The sequence below is a fragment of the Pieris brassicae genome, chromosome 5 (genome assembly GCF_905147105.1).
Source record: "Pieris brassicae chromosome 5, ilPieBrab1.1, whole genome shotgun sequence".
NCBI classification, from domain to species: domain Eukaryota; kingdom Metazoa; phylum Arthropoda; class Insecta; order Lepidoptera; family Pieridae; genus Pieris; species Pieris brassicae.
Genome location: NC_059669.1, coordinates 10,816,613 through 10,837,176, shown reverse-complemented (window position 1 = coordinate 10,837,176; position 20,564 = coordinate 10,816,613). Strand labels below are relative to the sequence as shown.

The 20,564-nt window shown below is 33.3% G+C and overlaps 1 protein-coding gene across 2 annotated transcripts in view; it reads right to left on the bottom strand.

Moving 5' to 3' along the window:
• LOC123710343 (lutropin-choriogonadotropic hormone receptor) overlaps nt 1-20,027 on the bottom strand; it is a 28,381-nt gene extending 8,354 nt beyond the window's left edge. Inside the window, exons 1-4 of one of the 2 annotated variants that reach the window (XM_045662167.1) lie at nt 19,809-20,027; nt 2,471-2,579; nt 2,162-2,236; nt 17-85 (exon numbers count right to left, since the gene is read on the bottom strand). In XM_045662167.1, the coding sequence (XP_045518123.1) occupies nt 17-85; nt 2,162-2,236; nt 2,471-2,579; nt 19,809-19,905 (350 nt within the window). In that variant the 5' untranslated portion in view covers nt 19,906-20,027. Of the gene's footprint in view, nt 1-12; nt 86-2,161; nt 2,237-2,470; nt 2,580-19,808 lie in introns of those variants that run through there. The other variant, XM_045662168.1, reaches the window with a different exon arrangement.
• Between the last annotated feature and the right edge of the window lie 537 nt (nt 20,028-20,564).

The following is a 20,564-nucleotide window of genomic DNA, read 5'->3' as shown; positions in this document are numbered from 1 at the left end:
AAACATACATACGTACAATGTGCGTAGTTCTGGCAGAGCTGGGAGTGGAGCTATTTTGTGCAGCCTTGGCGCTTGTGTTATAAATCTGTAAGGAAGATTTCTTTACTATCAGCAAATATTATCGTAATTATGTATTTTTGTACATATAAATTATTATTATTCTTTGTAGGCATCGTCGAAACATCATGGTGTTAGGTTTTCTGGAACTATGGAGAAAGTATGGTGTTCTGTTCCTCAAACCTGGCCCAGGTCGAGAAGTTCTATATATCCATAGCGGCCAGAATAACTTCGTTTGTACGTTTCAGTAACCGGTCATCATAGTGATTTTTAAGTGCAGATTGTAGGTGTGGCATCAAAACAAATGGAATAATAGTTATGCTAGAACCAGCTCTTAGTTTTCTCATAGTTAGAAATAAATAGCGACAGAAGGCTAGATGTTAAGCGACATCGCCGCCCATGAATACCTACTTTGATAATTAATTCCTAAAGAAGACTAGAAATCGTCTTAGGTTATAAAACTTTGACCACATCATGACCCGATTTTTTAATTCTCATATGGTGAAGGAAAGCATTATGTCGAAAGGTGAGGATTTAGACTTAGCGGGAAGTCTTGTTTCTGAACTCGAATCCGTGTTTAGTACAAAACACTGATAAACTTTATTGTTTAGTATTCCCAAAAGTAGACCCAAAAAGTCGACGACGTGTGTCAGACACAAATGATTAAAAAATGATCATTAAACAGATACAGAAATCTGAGGCCTAAACTTGAAAAGGTTGTACCGCGGTTACTGGTGGTTTTATTTCCAAGATTAAGAATGTTTGTATCAATATAACCAATGAAGTCACTAAGTGCAAAATATTCTGATATAGTCATAAAAATTAATCACTGTTATAAATTGAAATCTATGTATGTCTTTATAAAGTTTATAAAATAATTCGATAAACATGGAATATTTGCGTGCACACAAAAAGCAATAACTTATTTTAGGCACTAATTATGTTATAAACGTTATCATAAACACCAGACCAATTTAAATTTATAGCCATCGTAAATTCTTTTACTTATTTTATTAATATAATCTGTGATCTGTGTTATTTTTAACGTGTGATTAAAACAAAAAACACCGTTAATCTTTTTATGAAATTTGATTGTTAAGGGGGGCAAATCCGATTTTTTTTAAAATTATTTGGAATTGTGATTAAATTTTTCATAAGTTTTGAAAATTTACATACTATATTTTAGTTCAAAATTATTATGAGGAAGTTGATATTTTCCACCTCACCAAAGGCTTTGTGAAAATATATTTGAAGAAGCGGAAATACTTTTGAATAATTTAGTTTTTACATTAATTGTCGTTCGTTTAATGTTAAATTTCAGTTTTCCTTCTTTTTTTTTCTTTTTGTCTATTAATGTTTTCTGTTTCATACATATTGTTTATCTATGTAATTTGTTTTGGCTTTGTATATACGTTTTATAATATGTATGTTAGCTGTAAGGTTACTAATAAATAAATAATTATTTCTTGTATACATTTTTACTTATACCCAACGTGTATCTACATACACAATTTTTCTTGTCAGGACGCTTTCATTATTATTAACGGATGCATACCATCGTTGAGGCTAATTCTAATATTATTTCGCTTGAAGTAAAAACTTTGTGACACTTTTCTTTGTATAAGAAATAGATTGTCCTTGCAGAAATTTGTAAAAGGCACTGCAATAAAATGCTTCTTTATTTATATTTTATGTTGAGCTTCATACCATAAAAATATTTAAGGTTTCCGGTTAATATTCTACATGATCTTTAAATAAAAATACTCATTAAGACATATGGTTGTAGAATTTACTAATTTTATGCCTACTAAAGTTTATTGTAATATGTAATACTTTACTACAACTTAGCTCACTTTCGTTAGAAAGCCTTAAAAACTCCCTAATACATTAAAAATAAATCACTATCTGCACATGTTTCATTAAAGCTCTTTCTCGTGTATTTCTATCAAATTGTGTTTACAGTATAATGAAATAGACAGATTTAGTTTTTTTATGCTTACAGGGGTTTCGATCAATAAACATTCCTTTCTAATTGAGTGTAATACGCTAATACAATGGTAATATTTTGTTTATAAATGGATATTAATAGGTAGGCTATACTTACAATGATTTTAGATTAGGCATCTTTGTCAGATCTTCAACCGCTACATGTTCTAGATTGGGTGCGTCCATTACTGACCTGAAAAAAATAAGACTCATTATTAAAATACGATAACATTGTAGGTTATATTTTTTACACCTCATAATCGAAGTACATATTTTCTACGTCGTAGAGGGTCTACGGGGTCTGAAAGTTTGTGCATTATTATTATATAGGAAGTGCGACAGGAGGCCTAGTGGTTATGAAAAGTACGATGAACATTACATTTACGAAATATTACTCATCCTGCCTATATGTTTCGTAATAACTTACAAATGTTCGACTGTGTGTAGGTGGTAGCCGGCTGCATGTATAGAACGAGCTGTAAGCCGCGTGAAGTTGCTCTTTAGCAGCACTACGGAGACTCCTTGACATGGTTGAACTGAAATAAAACATACATTTCAATTTACATAAAGTTTTTGTATACAATTTAAAAACGATTAATATTATACTAGTTTAAATAAAACTTTGATTTACACATGATTTCCTTTACCCGTTATTTGTTTTACCCGTGACTTGTTTTACCCGTGATTTGTTTTACCTGTGATTTGTTATATTCATGATTTGATTATTACTTGGTCGTTTTTAATTGTCTTTGGATGTCACATAAGATTTTTTTAGCATACGGCCAAACTAGACGGGACGGGACGTCCAAAAAGGGCAGTTGTAGTTTATGGCCACCCATTTCAGCGGGTTCCTTACCGGTCTTTAATGTAGTTGCTCCGTAGCTCAGCGCTACGGATATGAGAATACGCCAAAATTACATTACATTTCGGTTACATGACGTAAACGTCAACGAATAAGAGTTAATTATTGCAATTGCTATCAATGTTTTGTGGGAGGCTTGCTTAAGTATATATATATTTTAAAAGCTGTGAATTACGATGTGTGCCTCGTATGTTTACTACATAAACTCCACGTGTGAACCTTCATAGTAGATACTGTCAACTATTCCAATTTACTTAATTGCCAACTTGTTTGTCGAGTTGGATCTAAGACGCAGTAGCTATGTCAGATTATTCGATATTGACCTAGTTTTGATATATCATTAGGACAAATTATCCTTAAATATTTTATAAAATAAAATCACACTAAATTTCCGGTTGACAGTTGCTCCACGCTTATGTTGTGTAAATGATGTATTAATGTGTTCCTAATTCCAAGTATTTCGGTAAACCAAACAGGCCCAGATTTTAGGTCTGTAGGCAACAAAGGAGTGGAGGCTCCCTGTCCCTAAATTATTTTCCAAGTAAGATTTTTTAAAAATTCAGTCTTGTTTTTCAATCAATAATTTATTGTGAGAGCGGTGTAGGCCTTGCGGCTTCAGCGTGCGATTCTCATCCTTGAGGTAGTAGGTTCGATTCCCGGCTGTGCACCAATGGACTTTCTTTCTATGTGCACATATATCATTCGTTCGAACGGTAAAGGAAAACACCGTGAGGAAACCGGCTTGGCTTGTCTTAGACCTAAAAAGTCGACGATATATATTTGCCTATAAGATAAATTATCATGAAACGGATTCAAACATCTGAGGCCCTGACATAAAAGGTTGTCATACCAGTTTCTAATGTGGGGGCCCCAATTTAGTGGAGGCTCCAGTTACCCTCACCTAAGCAGTTGATCTTTAGATCCTGGACGTAGCCCTATTTTTCTTTAACTAGAATTTGGAATCTGAATACGAAGCTGTGAAAGCTGCCCCCTCTACCTCTATCTCGTACTTGAAATACAAATCGATCAGTGACATTTACATAAATGGTAACATAGTTTTATATAGTACAATAAACTCTATACTCATATTATAAATATCATATCATCAATATAATAGGCAAGTAAGTGTTAACTCATCTGTGCCTGACACACGCCGCGGACTGTTTAGGTCTAAAGGCAAACCTAGTTTGCTCACAATGTTTTCCTTCACCGTTCGAGCGAATGTTAAAAGCGCACATACAACAAAAGTCCATTGGCGTTCAGGAATCGAACCTACCTCATAGATGAGAGTCGCACGCTGAAGCCACTAGGCCAACACTTCTCCCCACGCGTTTTATGCAATTCAGTTTTACATATTGAAACATCAACATATGTTTTTTATTAACCATAAATCTCAAGTCTAGTATGTCTGAAAGAGGACGTACACTATTTTTGCTGAGACATATAGACAATCGGCAAATAACAAAGAATCCTTTATGACATAAACAAGGTCATTTAAACACATAATCATCATAAATCACATATAATAATGTTTTACTCAAGACTATTATAATTATTGACTCATACGTTAGGTACAGCGCCATAATGTTTTTTTACCTTTTTGTAATAATTTTACAACCATCGTAAATTTTAATATTGTTTTATCCTTAAACGACTAAAATTGAGTCTAGTTTTATTTAGAGTTATTATTATTATTAGATAAGAGGCTTAAACGTCAAAACGGTCTCTTTTATTTAGAATAGGAGGTAAACCGGCAGGAGGCTCACCTGATGTTAAGTGATACGGCCGCGCATGCCACTATGCCAGAGGGCTCGCGAGTTCGTTGCCGGCCTTTTAAGGTTTGTTACGCTCTTCTCTTGCAGGACCCTCAGTCGATTTAGTTCGGAAATATTTTGAGTTGGGAGCTGGTTCCACATAGTGGTGGTATGCAGGAAAACAGCCTTTAAAAACTTCAGCTGTTCCACGATGGAAGTCGAGGTGATACGGGTGGAATTTCAGCCTCAATGTCCAATCAAATCCAAATGCATTCATTCAGTTTAGATGCGTCTTAGCGCATGGTTATGAATGTGAAAAACGTTTACAAAATTCGTCCTAGGTCCGATGATGAATCTTCAGCTTCAGGTATTAATAAATCCGAACATCTGCTCTGAATACTGATCTGGCTTGATGTTTGACAGGCTCCATAGAAATTTAACGACTAGTCATATTGGTTTTACTTCGATAGACAGATGAGATTTATAATAATTTTTTAAATAAGTAAATCACGTATCAGTGCTGAGTATTAAAATGTTTCAATCATGCTTTTTAGGGAACCCTACAGAATAGCCTATCAGGCACACAACCAGGCAGATATGTGATCGATATGCTAAGCATTAGGGAGTGTCGAAAACTCTCGTTTGCTAAAAAGGGACTTTCTTAACTGAAGAGGTTGGCTTCTGCCGGGCCCGAGTGACAACTGCTCCGGATTTTTTTTTACGGGCAGGCTCATCACTCACGGCTCATCTGATGTTAAGTGATACCGCCGCCCATGCACACTCACACTGCCAGAAGGCTTGCGCCTTTATTTTACCCAACATTATTTGGATGATGGGGTTTTATAATTAATAGGAAAACAGCCGGGACTTAAAGTCTTGGGTGTGGGGGAGGTGTTGTTGTAGTGTATACTCGGTTTCTTTATACCTATGGGATATGCGCGACGGTTGGTTGCGAAACCAGTCTGTTTCATAGATCGCCATTATCAAACATGCCTACTGAATGCTTATTGTTTGTTGCAAATATTATATGGGAGGAAATAAATAAATAATAATTATTATGTATATGTTCGCAGAATGAATTCACAGTAGCGATATGTATTAATTAATTTTAAAAGGCACATAACGCACATACAACCACTTACAGAGAACACACGACATACAAAAACACAATACATGCGTGCGCATCAATGACTAGTCTAGTGTGCATAACATTTAAAGGAAAATATTTCAATAATAAAGAGAAAATAACTGGCACATTAAAAATAAAAGTCAAACTAGATTTAGAAATACAAATGGATCAACACTGGCTGCAGCATCTAACGCCTGAAGACATGGAGACTGTCATTAAATAGATCGCGTACTCAGTGCGTCGTTTAATGCAGGTAGAGATCTGTTTAGAGGAGAATTACATTCGACGTTGGTCCTCACTGCTCGACCGTAAAAAGGACTAACGTGTTTCTTGTGTTATTTCAAATTTTGTAAACGAAGACAATGTCAGGCGGCGTCTATCGCGGAGTGATTGCACGTGATAGAAAAAAAAAATTAACTTATTGTCTATTAATACTATATCATATACTTTATTATATTTTATTGTTCATGACATTATCGTATTGGCGTAGTATGTCAGGATAAGACATGTATTTCTGTAAATAAATAACATGAAAATACAGTAGTATAAGTCAAACAAAGTACAAGTTTAATACATTGAAGTACATATAGAGCTTAAATAATGTAGGAACGCAGAAATTTTGACAATATTTACAGGTATTATAACACGTTAGAATTTATAAATACATATAAACATAATAAGGTCGTGACTAATGTTGTATGTACGTTTACACACGATTTAGCAATGCGTGACATACACATTACAATGTATTTTGAATATAATTGTTGAATATTTTTTTTAACATTTAGAAGAGTGTTCAGAGGAGTACTTCGGATTAATACCTGCAGCTGAATTAAATCATCGGACGTCGAGGCAGAATACAAAATACCACAACGACGTCCGTCGTTCCACAACTGAGCGTATTTAAGGTAGTTTTTTCCGCGCACTACCACTATATGAAATCAGCTGCCCACTGAAGCATTTCTAAACCTATTCGACTTAGGGTCCTTTTAGAAAAAATCGTACCAATTCGTAAAACGCCGGCAACGCACTTACGAGGCCTCTGGCAGTGTGACTGTCGAGGCGGCGTTATAGTGTGAGGTGAAATTCATTTCATAATATCAATCCCTTAAGTGGTCAAATCGTGACGTATTATAAATATCAACTAGCTACATGATGTAAGCATTTCCATTCCCATTTTACACATGTAACATATTAAGGAGGTGTTATATTGTTTTTAAAAATTACCGATAAGTGTGTGAGAATTTGATATTCAGTTGCGTATTGGATTCAACAAATATTTTTATTATTTATTAAAAAAAATTTAAGTCAGATTTGTATGCAACTTTCTAGGGTTATAGAGCGTATGGCTGTACCTATTTTGCACGATCATGTTATTTTTTAATTCATTTATAGCGTGGGAGAGTACAATTTGGGTCATACACAAATCCAGTATGAAACAAATAATCAATAATAATAATATTTTTTTGTTTAAATCAGCATTTATTAAGAAAAAAAGATAAAATAATATTGGCAAAAATAGTATCAGAGATCTAAGCCTTAATTTGTACTGATAACTAGATATTCTTATTATTAACTATCCACTGAAAAGACTACAAAATCCACAGAAAAGATAAAATGTATATTTTGGCTAAATAAAACTAAACTAAAAATCTATGTATTTCTTAGAATCAAACAATCTGGTTGTATTCAACTTCACATTAAAAACGACATAAAAAAATAAACCCTCTAGTTTAAAAAAAATATTATGTTATGTCCACACAAGAGATTTCTTTTCGGTCAACTCTTAATGAAATATTTATATATATTTAATCAAATATTTCCATCAATCAGCTCCTAATTAATAAATAAAATAAGAGATCATAAAAACAAAAGATGACGAAACTATACTCTAGCGTGTTACAAACTTCGTCGCTTATAGTATGCTTGTAGTAAGTACGCTAGAATATAGGTTCGTCATCTTCGCTGTCAAAGAAGTTATCAGATCATCAGTAACTGGCCACAGAAAAGTTTGTCCACGGAAGGGTTAACCAATCAGAACAAGCGTTATAACACGTGACATTTATATGTTAACTCATAACGAACCTTGTTTTTGTAAATGGACGCCAATATCAATCGATATAAATGTATTTACGTGTATTTCAATAAAACACTTACTACTATCGACGTCACAGAAAAGTATCAACCATCTTTGACATTAAAGTAAAACAATACCAATAAGCGAGATTTCTATTTTTATTGACGGAGCTCTTGTATACACCGCATGGACTAAGACGACTAATATACTTGAACTGACAGGTTGAAATAAAGTCAGCTAAAATAAATATTCTAAGGTTACATTCCAATTATCGACTGTTCAGCATCAAATTTATTTGGACCACGGAAGGAGTGGCATTACCGATAACAACTTGTTTATGTATCATAATTCGAAGAAATTTAGTTTAAATATTATGTAACAGTGGAAAACAATATTTTGATTACATGAATGACAAATACAATAGGCGATGTATTTCAAATTTTCAATTATTATAATTTAATTTTGTTCATGAAATTTAAACCTAGACTGGAAACGGTCCACGGAAAGGTACCATAAGGATGTTTTTATTATAATATTTTAAAAAGTAATAATACGAATGTAAGTATTGCAATGTATGTCAGTCATATGTACTAATTGTAAATAATTGATGGTAATAATATGGCTGGGTTTCATTGTTTTAGTTAATTTTGTGACAACGCATACATTTTTTTAAATGTTCTGTTTATGACCCATTTAGACCAAAAGTTTTGACAACAATAAGTAATAACTTAAATGTAAGAACACATAACATAATAATTAATATGCATGCCTATTTTAGTATAAACTTTTTTTCTGTTTAATAATTAATCAATCTGAATTATTATATTGTCCAGTTAGTTGAACAGGGTTGATCTGGTGCACATGTCGCAGCCAACTAACTTAATTAGCCCTTCAATTAACAGCCTAGCCGTTTAATTAGCGGCCAGAATGTGTTCAGCCAGTTGATCAAACAGCTAGACAAATGACTTGGATCGATGACGTCTCATTACTTACTTAGTCTTAGTCCATTTTCTGCCACTCTCAATTTCGAAACAAAACTCCTAAGTTTCATGAAAAACAACAAGTACAATGGAAGAGTGTAGTGAAAATAATAATGTGAATGTGACTTAAGCAATTTAATTTTGAAAGAAATATTTTTACGTCATATGTTTAATATTTTTTATTTCTGCCAAATAATGACTGTATCGTACGAATGGTCTACGCATTAGCCAGTCAGTTTATTAAATGTTGCAACAAACGAGCCCTCTGGCATTGAGAGTGTCCATGGGCGGCGGTATCACTTAACATCAGGTGAGCCTCCTGCCCGTTTGCCCCCTATTTTATATATATATATAAAAGAGTCAACGGCTGAATATCTTACAGGCCGTTAGTTAAACGGCGCCGTTTAGTTAAAAGGCTAGGCTGTTAATTGAACGGCTAATCAAGCTAGTTCGCTGCGACACACACAGCTATAAATGTTAGATTATCTATCGAAGACAAACAATACAAGATTACAACCTTACTTGTGACATAAACAGAAACAATTTTGAAGAACTGCGAAATTGGATTGCCTGTATTTGTACGTTAGCCCTTTAATTAGGAATCCGTACGATCGTTGAGCATATTTGCTAACGCCTACAGCAACAATTTACCCAGTACAAGGTCAGTCTGCCAAATGAAACGTAAAATAACTATGCAATGTCTCTCAGATTTCGATACAGCATGCGTTTGATAATTGGCCTTCCCACACGTGATTTGAAATAAAAATACAAGAACAGAAAGAGTTGCATATAGGTTATGAACACAGCGATTGATTGATCCGGCCTCGGCTTTTATGAACTTATCTAGATGATTTACTACTTTTTAGTACATTTTGAAGTTCTATTTTTTTGACGTGATAGCGTCTAATGAATCGATAAACGCCGACGGTATGCACGGAAAGGTATAACTCATTGTCCCGTTACGCTCATTGTACGCTTGCGCCATATCTGTCTCTCTTTCACTCGATTGGCCGAAGATTCACTCCTTTGTATCCATACAAAACATATAATTATAATTCAATAAAAATGATTCAATTTTATTTATAAAACTATGTAATCATCTCATTAATGTTTTGTTATGACGTTGCCATGTTAAACCCAGTTTACTGACAACCATTTTATTTTTAATAAGCTTTTGGGCTAGAGTCTAAAAGCAGGTTTCGTCCTAGTCTATTCTATTACCGAGCATAGTGAATTTGTTCACTTAAGAAAAAAAATACCTTAATATTAAAGTACGCATTTATAATAGGTGAAAATAAAAAAAAAATCTTTAATATTATCGAATACGTATAGAACTAAAAATATCTTTACGATTCTCTAAGGCCGATCATCTTAAAAGTGCGTCCGACAATAAAACATATAGTTTATGTAGAGAAATAAAAGTTCATAAATAAACTGGAAACATTTCTTTTGAAGCTTGAACACATTTAAATTTTTCTAATATAACGATCGTCAATTAACTTTAAGGTCTGAGACATAATCACACAATCACACATAGTGTCAAGAGTGACTTATTAACGCCAAAATATACAATCAAGGTTTTGGAAGACGCAACTCCAAGAAACCTGTGCTCTCCTGGAGACTTCAGATACCGAAATGAACACTTTGTCTGTAAGAGCCCTTAATCAATAAGATCTACGTTTTGAGTAGTTAGCAGCTTTAAGACTCAAAATATATTTTCAAGACTCAAAAGACCAATCAAAATACATTATAAGAAAAAAACAAGAAAAGCCGTCCCCTACAAAAAATGGTAGTACTGTGAATGCTGGATTTGCATGATGAAAAATCACCCTAGCAACAGACAAACAAAAACAAATATTTGATTTAAGACGCATTTATTGTTTTATCAATTCCGTTTTTAAATACACAGCTACAGCCATTTATTATTTAGTAACACCGAGCATTTGATCCGCCATGAATTAACTTTTATTATCTACTATCACCTTGAGCAACAAATTTAGACTTTGATAACGCATTTTGATAGACGTGAGAATTTCGTACACTGTTTTAATGAAACGTGCCTTGCGTACATTTATGTACTTAATGGAGATATTTGCTAGTATTAGGTCCTTACATATGAAATTGGCGTTTTGTATGGGAGGAACAAAAAGTCGAATATTTTTAAATATAATATATTTAATTAATCGAAGTATGAACCATTGTTTTCTAAGGACTTTTGCCATCCCATAGGTAGTTCATTGATCCCTTTACTAAAAAAACCAGTCGGACGGGAATCAATAAAATCTGTGAAGGCGATTTGGACTGCCCCATCAGAGTTAAATTTTTTCCCTTGCAAGAAGTTGTCCAAATTTCGAAAGAAATGGTAATCTGTTGGAGCAAGGTCCGGGAAGTACGGAGGATGTCTTAGACATTCCAATTGAAGCTCTTCTAATTTGGTAGCTGTCTGTTGTGCAGTGTGTGGTCTAGCGTTGTCGTGAAGTAGCAGTGGCGTGGAGCGATTGACCAGCTTAGGTTGTTTAGCCGCTAGCTTTTCCATCACGGTTTGCATTTGCTGACAATAGACATCAGACGTAATATTCTGGCCAGATTTGAGAAAACTGCAATGAACAATACCGGCACTAGTCGTCGTTTTGCCAGGTATATTATTTTCAGGAAACATTTTTTTAGTTCATAAAAATAGCCAAACTACTATAATATAAAATAGGGGTTCAGGGTAGAGGGGTGACAATTGAGGGTTGTTTGTATTTTTGTATGTTGTATAATAAAAAATAAAAAATTGTCTAAAGAATAAAAATTTTGGAGTGGACACCCCTTATCACTAAGGGGTTTGAAAGATAGATAGTACCCGATTCTCAGACTTACTAATTATACATTAAAAAATCATAAACATCGTTCTGACAAAATAATGCAGAACAGAGTTTCAGTTAACAGTGTAATATCGAAAATTAAACCCGAACAATATAGACGTGCTGTCCCCTTTGTCTGTTATATTTTGACAGATTGCAATACTTAGTTTCATTAGGTAAGAGATATCTTAGATGATGTCGCAGCCCTACATATTTGTCCGTGTCGCAGCCCTACATATTTGTCCGTCGTTGTTAAAGCTCCACGAAAATCTTTTCAACAGTCGAATCGATTTTTTATGGATTACAATCGAATCAAATTGTCAGGATATAATGTTAGATGTGATGGCTCCCGTTTGCCTCCAACTAAACAGATTATTGCGAGAAATCCTTGAAATCGAACCCAACGCTTATTTTATATAATAGAGGGGAAACAGTAAGGATGCTTACGTGGTACCATGGAACTCTCAATTTCAAAGGGTATACAAGTGCGATGCCAGCCCTTTAAGAATTGGTACGCTCGTTTTTTTGATAGTCGAATTATTCCGAAAATACTTCAGTGGGCAGCTGGTTCCACATAGTGGTGGTCGAGAATCATCAGACAAATTTTATCTGAGCTCCATCATTTTTGTATAAGTGCATATTTATTAATTTATCCATTGCCAAAGAGCGGAAGTTTTATCTAATAGATAAGCGATATTTCTTGATTTAACTATAAATATTTATTAATCCACACTCGAGTGCTTTGATAGATATGTTTGTACTATGCAAACAACTTACGTAAGTTTATTCTTTCAATATATTGATTCAGACTGATTCCAAGTCAAGACTAGCAATGCACTTTTCGCATTATGATGATTTTGATTTTGAGGGCATATAATTTTAACATGGAGCTCTATATTCTTCTCTTTTGGTAACAATTTGGACCATATGTAACATGACTGGAAATCAAATGGCCAAGTGACAACAGCACAAAACTTTCTTCATTTTGTTGAAAATCATGCGGATCTTTATAATTTATGATAATTGCAATAAATTGGTGTCTTACTTCCAGTACTCCCCTATCAGGCACAGTCCATGCATTAAAGTATTAGCAATATACGGTATTGACAGAGCCAGCCCTCACGGTAGAGACTCTCAAGCCACTGTGATGTGCATAATTTTCGAGGATTATGTATCAAATTACATGAGACAAAACAGCTTATATTACATATATCAACAATTAAGAATGAAGAAGCCTTTTAATTAGTGTGTCAGCTGACGATCTGAGGTCATTGACTCGGAGCTTTTTACAGTAATACGAAATACATGTTTCTATAGATGATATTGGTTCCATTTAAACATAGCTAAATGTGATGTTAATGTGGCTATATTTGGCGTACACAGAATACACAGAATTGGTGGGCGTCCATAAATCAACACACTGCCAGATCTTCTTATTATTTGAAAAATCTTTAAAAATAAAGCTAATATCAGTTAGGTTGAGTTGTTGAGGAAATCTCTTATTGAAACCTTTTTACTTAATAAGTATAAATATATTATACTTATTAAGTACTCAAAACAATAGATATATATAGAAATAACTATTCGGATCTAACGTCAAATCTGTACTGCTCTATAGATGCTGTCTTCACTGTATTCTGGGTATCTAGCGCGAGAAAATCTCTAACAAGTAACTTTGGGACCGCTGACGGTAAACTGCAATTAGCATATCAAGTGACGCAAATAGAAATGGATAGGTAATATACTCCAAAGATATTCCAATTATATTCCCAAGTAGGGCTTGATTGAAACCCGCCAGAAAATCGAAAGAGTGGCCGTCTCAAGCAAACCTTACGCAATGAAGACTTATTGTGCACGCCTTCTGACCCATCAAAAGGGTTATAGGACGTTAAGTCATGTTACCTCAAGCATGATTACTTCGATTTTTTAACGCAATAGAGACATTATTCCTTATTAAAGTTATTAATTGTGTTTTCATCTCCTAAACTTTACAATCTTAGTCTGTGCAGTTACAGCTGGTGACCATAATTTGAGCCAATGTCAATATGTTTACACCATGACCTATATTTTAGACATAATGCATTTGTAACTTCAAACGAATTGGCATTACTCCAGTATTTTGAGAGAAATTAAAAGTTAACTAAATATTAGTGTGAATAGACTTAGTAGTATTTTTAGTAAAGTTTTTAATTCTTACTAAGTCTGCTGAATCTGTTAAGAGCTTTCTGTAGAAAAAAGTGTATGTGTGTCACCTTTGTCATTCAATTATTGTCTTGAAATAACACATTAAATAGTATTCAGGCTGACACATGACCACGAAAACTGTATCGCCTTTTAGTTTTGTTGTTTTAATTGTAATAATTCAGTCTATTAACGGAACTTTCTTTATTGTACAAAATTTACAGATAACGTTAAGCTAATAAATACCAGTTTACCCACTAAAAAGCGTCAAGAAGTTGGGTGGCATATTAACTGAAATTTATCCCTTGTCAGAAAAAGCAAAGTCCTCAAAAATAATAATAGTCTATTGTTGTAGTATAACGTTAATAAACAAATAAACAAAAATACAAATTATATACGATACGTATGGCCAGTCAAAAATGTGCTGTGCTGATAGACGCCAAATTGCCAAATGACACTTTGCGCGGGAAACCCAAGAAACTCGTCGTACTACGTTTACAAGACAACAAAATATTGAACATTGTTTGTAATCAATTTACCACCCGTTGTTTTGATAACTATATAGGACTTAATAATACTATAAATAGAATATGATAACGAAAATACATTTACAATACTGACATGAATGACTTCCAGAAGTGTCTTTATCATTTTAATCCCAAGCTTTGCAACGACCCTTTAGAAAGTGTCATGACGACAATGTAGCCATGCCTAATTTTATTTTAGGACTATAATCGTAAGATTCCTTTTTACATAAATAGTTTTTTTATTATTCGAGTCTGTGGTGAAAATGCATACAAAAATAAAAACTACAACAAAATAAACGATTATTTTGAAGCCTTATTTTTTCTTATGCTTATGTTTACATGATTGCTAAATTTATTTCATTTTCAGAAAGTTTAAATATATCCACTACCACCTATATTTAGGAAATCGCTTTTCACTTTTATTGATTACTAGCTGCCTTTGCTAACTTCACATTTCTCCTTAATGTAATTTTACTTAGTCTACCTTCTTAGTACATACCAACATGGAACATTTTGCTATGCTACCCCAGAGACTGTTCCCTAACTGATATGCACACAAAATTTCACGAGAATTTTATTTATTAGATAGATAGATTTTTAATTGAATTTTCTTTAGTCATTTAGTTCAACGATTTTGTCAATTTGAGAAAAAAAACAATGATGTTACAGTTTAATTCTTTGAAAATTATAAATACGAGATATGTGTATACATATTTTGTGTGGATTCAGTTTCCGCTAATTGAGCTGACCTAGAAGCTCGGAAGTTTCCTGAGAAATTCACAGGCTATACGGGACGACCTCACTGCTCACGCATTCTACGTGAATGATTAATCTGTGCTGAAACAGCGTCTGCACAAGAGACTGTCTATTATGCCAAGGACAAAGAGATGATTATTAAGAAGACAGTGGCCCATACTTGTCTCTATCATTATTTCAGAATAAATTGCGGCGTATTTTTACTCAGTCTTCAGTAGGGAGACCGCGCGGCTGAATGTGAAGGAGGCGATGGCAGCGGGTACCGGGAGCGGCTCATACGTGCACGTATCTGAACTGATATCAGCGCAGGTTAGAGATGCGCTTGGCAGTCTAAAGCCGAAGCACTCGGCAGGCCCAGATGGCATACCAGCATATGTTATGAGGGACGGCCGATCTATACTTGCTGAGCCCCTTGCCTATTTGTTGAAGCTATGCCTGGACAACGGTTACTTTCCAGATTGCTGGAAAATCACAAGAGTATACACAACAGCGATAGAAAAGACAATGTGAAAGCATATAGACCGGTGGCTATATTGTCAACTTCCACTAAAATATTCGCAGGAGCTCTGCACCAATGCATTTTAAAACAAGTAGAACTGTACTTGTCAGAAAACCAGCATGCTTTGCACCCTTGCGTAGTAAAAGCAACAACTTACTGAAAGCAATTAATTATGTAATCTCTATTATGGATACCGGGTTGCAGGTGCATACTTTGATTACAGGCAGGCGTTTGACGTCGTGGATAATAATAAACTGTTATCGAAGTTGGTCAGTATTGGATTATCTATAGTTTGGTATTTTTTTGCTAATTATCTAATCGCCAGCAGTGTGTTTCCATTGTTTGTTATATTCGATGGCTTGGTGGTGTCCTGTGGTATTTTTGTGGTACTTTGAAAACGAAAGCGTCTTATATTGCGTCTGTTGACCACTTTACTAGTCAATCTTCTTTATTAATATAAATAAGCCGACATCGAGAAGATAATACATATCATAATACTGTATAATAAATTTATGTAATGAGAATTATTTTTAATTGACTTATTTGAATATAAGAAATCAATATATATTTTGCTTGTGTGTAGAAAACTATGTTAGAAGCGTAGTAAAGTTTCTACATTTGCTGTTTCCTTCTACAATAGTTATCATATACAGTACTTCTTCTTTGATAGGAATGCATATTCAATATGTTGAAAAGTATTAGCTAGATGGCACTCTCAATAGTAAAACGCCTAATGAGCAGGAATACTCTGGAAAACTCATAGGCTTGAGCTGAACTTATTAGTTAGAGTTCAGAGGAGTTGTTCGGATTAATATCTGCAGCTGAGTTTCATCATCGGACGTGGAAGCAGAATACGAAATTCCAACTGTATCATCTCGACGTCCATCGATCCACAACTGAGCGTTTTTAAAAGCCACGCACCACCACTATGTGGAACTAGCTTCCCACTCTAATATTTTCGAAGCAATTCGACTAAGGAGCCTTCAAGAAAAGAGCATACCATTTCTTAAAACGCCGGCAACACACTCGCGAGCCTTATGGCATTGAGAGTGTCCATGGTCGGCGGTATCACTTAACATCAGGTGATCCATCTTCCCATTTGCTCGTTGTTCTATATAAACATTTTTTTTTAACAAAATGCGCTTAATTGATAAACTTTACTTACAGTAATTACACTATTTATAGAGCCGTTACATGGAAAAACCTTCTACGTAATAATGTCATTATACGTAGAAGGTTATAAATAAAATAATTGAAGTTTCGGTTGAGTGGGTAAATAATGAAAGTTATGTAAATTTAATTTTGCCATCCATAATGTGTAAAATTACTTTAAAGTCACGTCTAATGCATAAAGTGTATTTATTTTATCCATAAAGTTTTAAAAGAAGAATACTAATGTGTGGTGATAACATAAACAGAAAACTGTTTACCAGGGCATCGAATAGATTAATAACTTATTTACTAACACAAATGATATTGTAGTCTTAACCTGCTGCAGCTGAAAAGAATTAGCACAGGATGTGTAGCTTTTGTATTGCAGAGCCTGTGAATGCACAATTCCAAGAACAAACAAGCGATCAGGTGTAAACTGGAGTAAAGTATTATTACCTAACATATTATAAAGCTGTCAATAATATTAAAGCATGTTTATTTCCAATCAATATTTTAAAAAATCTTGTTATCCTAACCTCCTTCAGTATCATTGATCGGAACCCTTCACGGGTAAAGGTCTCCGTTTTATCCAAATAACTCTATCCATGTTTTTCTTTCTCCAGTCCTTTTAATGGTTCTATATCTTCTTCCTTGTTTTGGGCGCCCTCTTATCCTTACCAAATAGTTGTCTTTTAAGTTCACTTTTTATCTGTGTTTCTTGCTTATTGCCCATTTATAACAGCTATATCCCAAATATCCAATGTTTAAATATATATTTCTACATATTGTGGAAGAAATTCGAATTGAAAAATTATATATTTAAGGAATGAACTCAAAAAGTACAAAAGCGATTCAAAATTCTTTCGCAATTGGAATCCTGAAATTAATTTGTATTTGTATAGAAAAGTTAATGTCATGAAACTTACGCGAGCTAACTTAACAATGGCAAAAAATCTCTATAAATATTATTTTTCAGCTCATACATAGGAAATTATACAGCTTGTCTATTTATGTCGCGGTTACTTCGTTATCAGCGAGTTATAGACGCCGGCATAATCTGTCAGTCACGAAGTATCAACACGAAAAACAAACAGACATGCAAATTATTGATAACGTTGGTTTCAGGATATAAATGTAGTTTAAAATTATTTTCATTATAAACCACCGTAGTGGTTAACAGAAGGCACTTATCCCATTTAATTTCCGATCAAGATAATAATTTATCATCGACAAAATAAATATAAATAGAAAATAATATTTATCAGAGGTTTTGTTACTTCTTTTTTACACTACTCTTTGTTTCTCTTAGGGTTAGATTCAGAAACGTGTTAGATTTTGATGCTGTTGTCATAGTTCACGTCTTAAGCGTCGTTTCCGAGTGTCACCCTCAACTATTAGAAGGTTTGTCTGGAAGCAATAGCTTCCCGTTGTTCACAGTGTCGATCCATTACAATGCTTATTTTTATTACTGGTGTTCACAGAAGAGTAATAAATTAAACCTGTCGTTTCTCTAGTACCTCCAGAACTTAATCCACGACAAGGCCAAGGCCTACCAAATCCGATTTTATAACGGCAACGTTTATATAACGTTTACATACAATATAAATGAGGACTAGTAGTACATAATTATTCAGATTTAGTTGCTATAATTATTCAGATTAGGAGAAATTTAGATTTTTACTTTAACTTCTATCACTTAATTATTAGCAATATATTAGACTACAAAAGTTTAACAAAATACAGTTTTATTGAATCACAACGAATTTTATAATAATATTTCTATTTTCCTTAAAAAATGCTTTAAAATACATTAAAACACGAAAAAATATATCAATTGTAAAAATCAAATTTCAAGTTCAAATTCAAAATCATTTATGAATTTAGGTATCATAATGTACACTTATGAATGTCAATAAAGAAATACATATTAAATGCTAAATGCTTTTAATTTTAATTTACTGCTAGTTCTAAAATCGAGGGTGTAGAACGGGCGAGAAGAACTGGTAATAAATTCTCCGCCACTCTTTTACGCTCCTTAGAGCTAAATAGTGAATATCTATTCACTATTTAGAAATATCCTACTTTAGGCTAAATTAATTTTATAGTTTTCGACTCGAACTAAATCAGGGTGCGTGAGAGTCATACTTTGTGTACGTCGCAAGTGGCCATTTACATAATACGAGGGCTTGGCCGAATTAAGTGAAATATAATTCTTAACCAAACAATTTGAAGAAATTGCTATTACATTAAAACCTAAATAATTCTAAAATATTTTACGATGCACTAAAACTAAATAAATATTAAGAAAATAAGAATACATATTAACCTGACATGCAAATTTATTCAAATATAATACCCGAAGATGTAAATTAAACTTATCGAAATTTGACCTGAATTTTTAATTACGCATTGACCATATTGACATAATAAATTTAATGTAATGAAGGAGAAATTGGAAGGCTTAATTTTTAATATAATATATATATATATATATTATATTATTTGATATTTTTAAGTATGAATATAAAAAATACAAGGAGAATCATCAAATCAACGAAGTCATAGAAAAAATATTTCTAACATTTTGCTAATGTGATGAAAACTCGTTTGTCCATACTTAAGAGTTATGGTATATTACAAAAAAATATCGTAGTCTGTGGCATTGCGTCAAAATGTAAATTCGAAAAAAGAATATTAAAGGAAATGTTATTTACACATTAATAAAACAATAAAAGTAAATCGAGATTTCACATTAATAATGTATGGAAGATACGAAAAAACGTGATGAAACGTGATAAAAAAGAGAAGACAATTGCACATGCTGAACTATTCTTAATACTTATTAAATTTTATTTTCATCAACTGATTCAAGACGCTCTTTATTGTCCAGTTTTATTTTAGCGTTAATGTCTTAATTCAATAATTCCTATAATAAAAGGTATCATTAAATTATCACTGATATCCTCGTAGACATCAGAAAATATGACAAACCATTGACTTACCTAAAAAATATAAAAACAGCGTAAAAATATGACTCCAAGACAACATATTAATTAAACACATTAATTCTAAGTACAAATTGCATTGTCTCAAAATCATTTTAATCACATCACTAAAAAGTATTTAATCCTTTTCACGGAAAACTGTCACTTTTTAATCTATTTCCGATTTTATTTTATTGCCAATATAAAAAAAAAACTAGGCCAAGCGTCTGATTAAGACCGCGGTTCATACGCGACTGAAGTTTGAAGACGGAACTTGAATGAAGGGTCTTTTTAAATCCTGAAAGTATGATATTTTAGTTTATGGCGTAGGTGAACATTGTCATTTATAGAGTCACTTTTTTATTTTATGCGAAAATGACTAATCAAAATTTAGGTTTTTCAATATTAAATAAACAAATCCATACTATTACTATTTTTACATTTCTAGAGTTTCTTTTAGTGTAATTCTGGCTCCCTCTGGGCATCCACCACAGACCTTACACAGACTTGCCCTTCGTATTCTGCGCTTTTTCAGAAAAGAGAGTTTTAGTAATGAGACAATCTCTCTGAAAATGTGAGTGTGTCCATTTGATTCCTGTTGTGTAAAAAATATTTTTAGTTGAAATTTGGCCATACACAAATAAATAAGGACCAAAGACCACATAAATTACGATTTATCTTTAAGGTCTCCTCTCTGATGAGCAAGATACTCAATGAATGCCTCTATTTTCTTACACATTAATAATTATTATTACCTGCCATGACATTGATGAT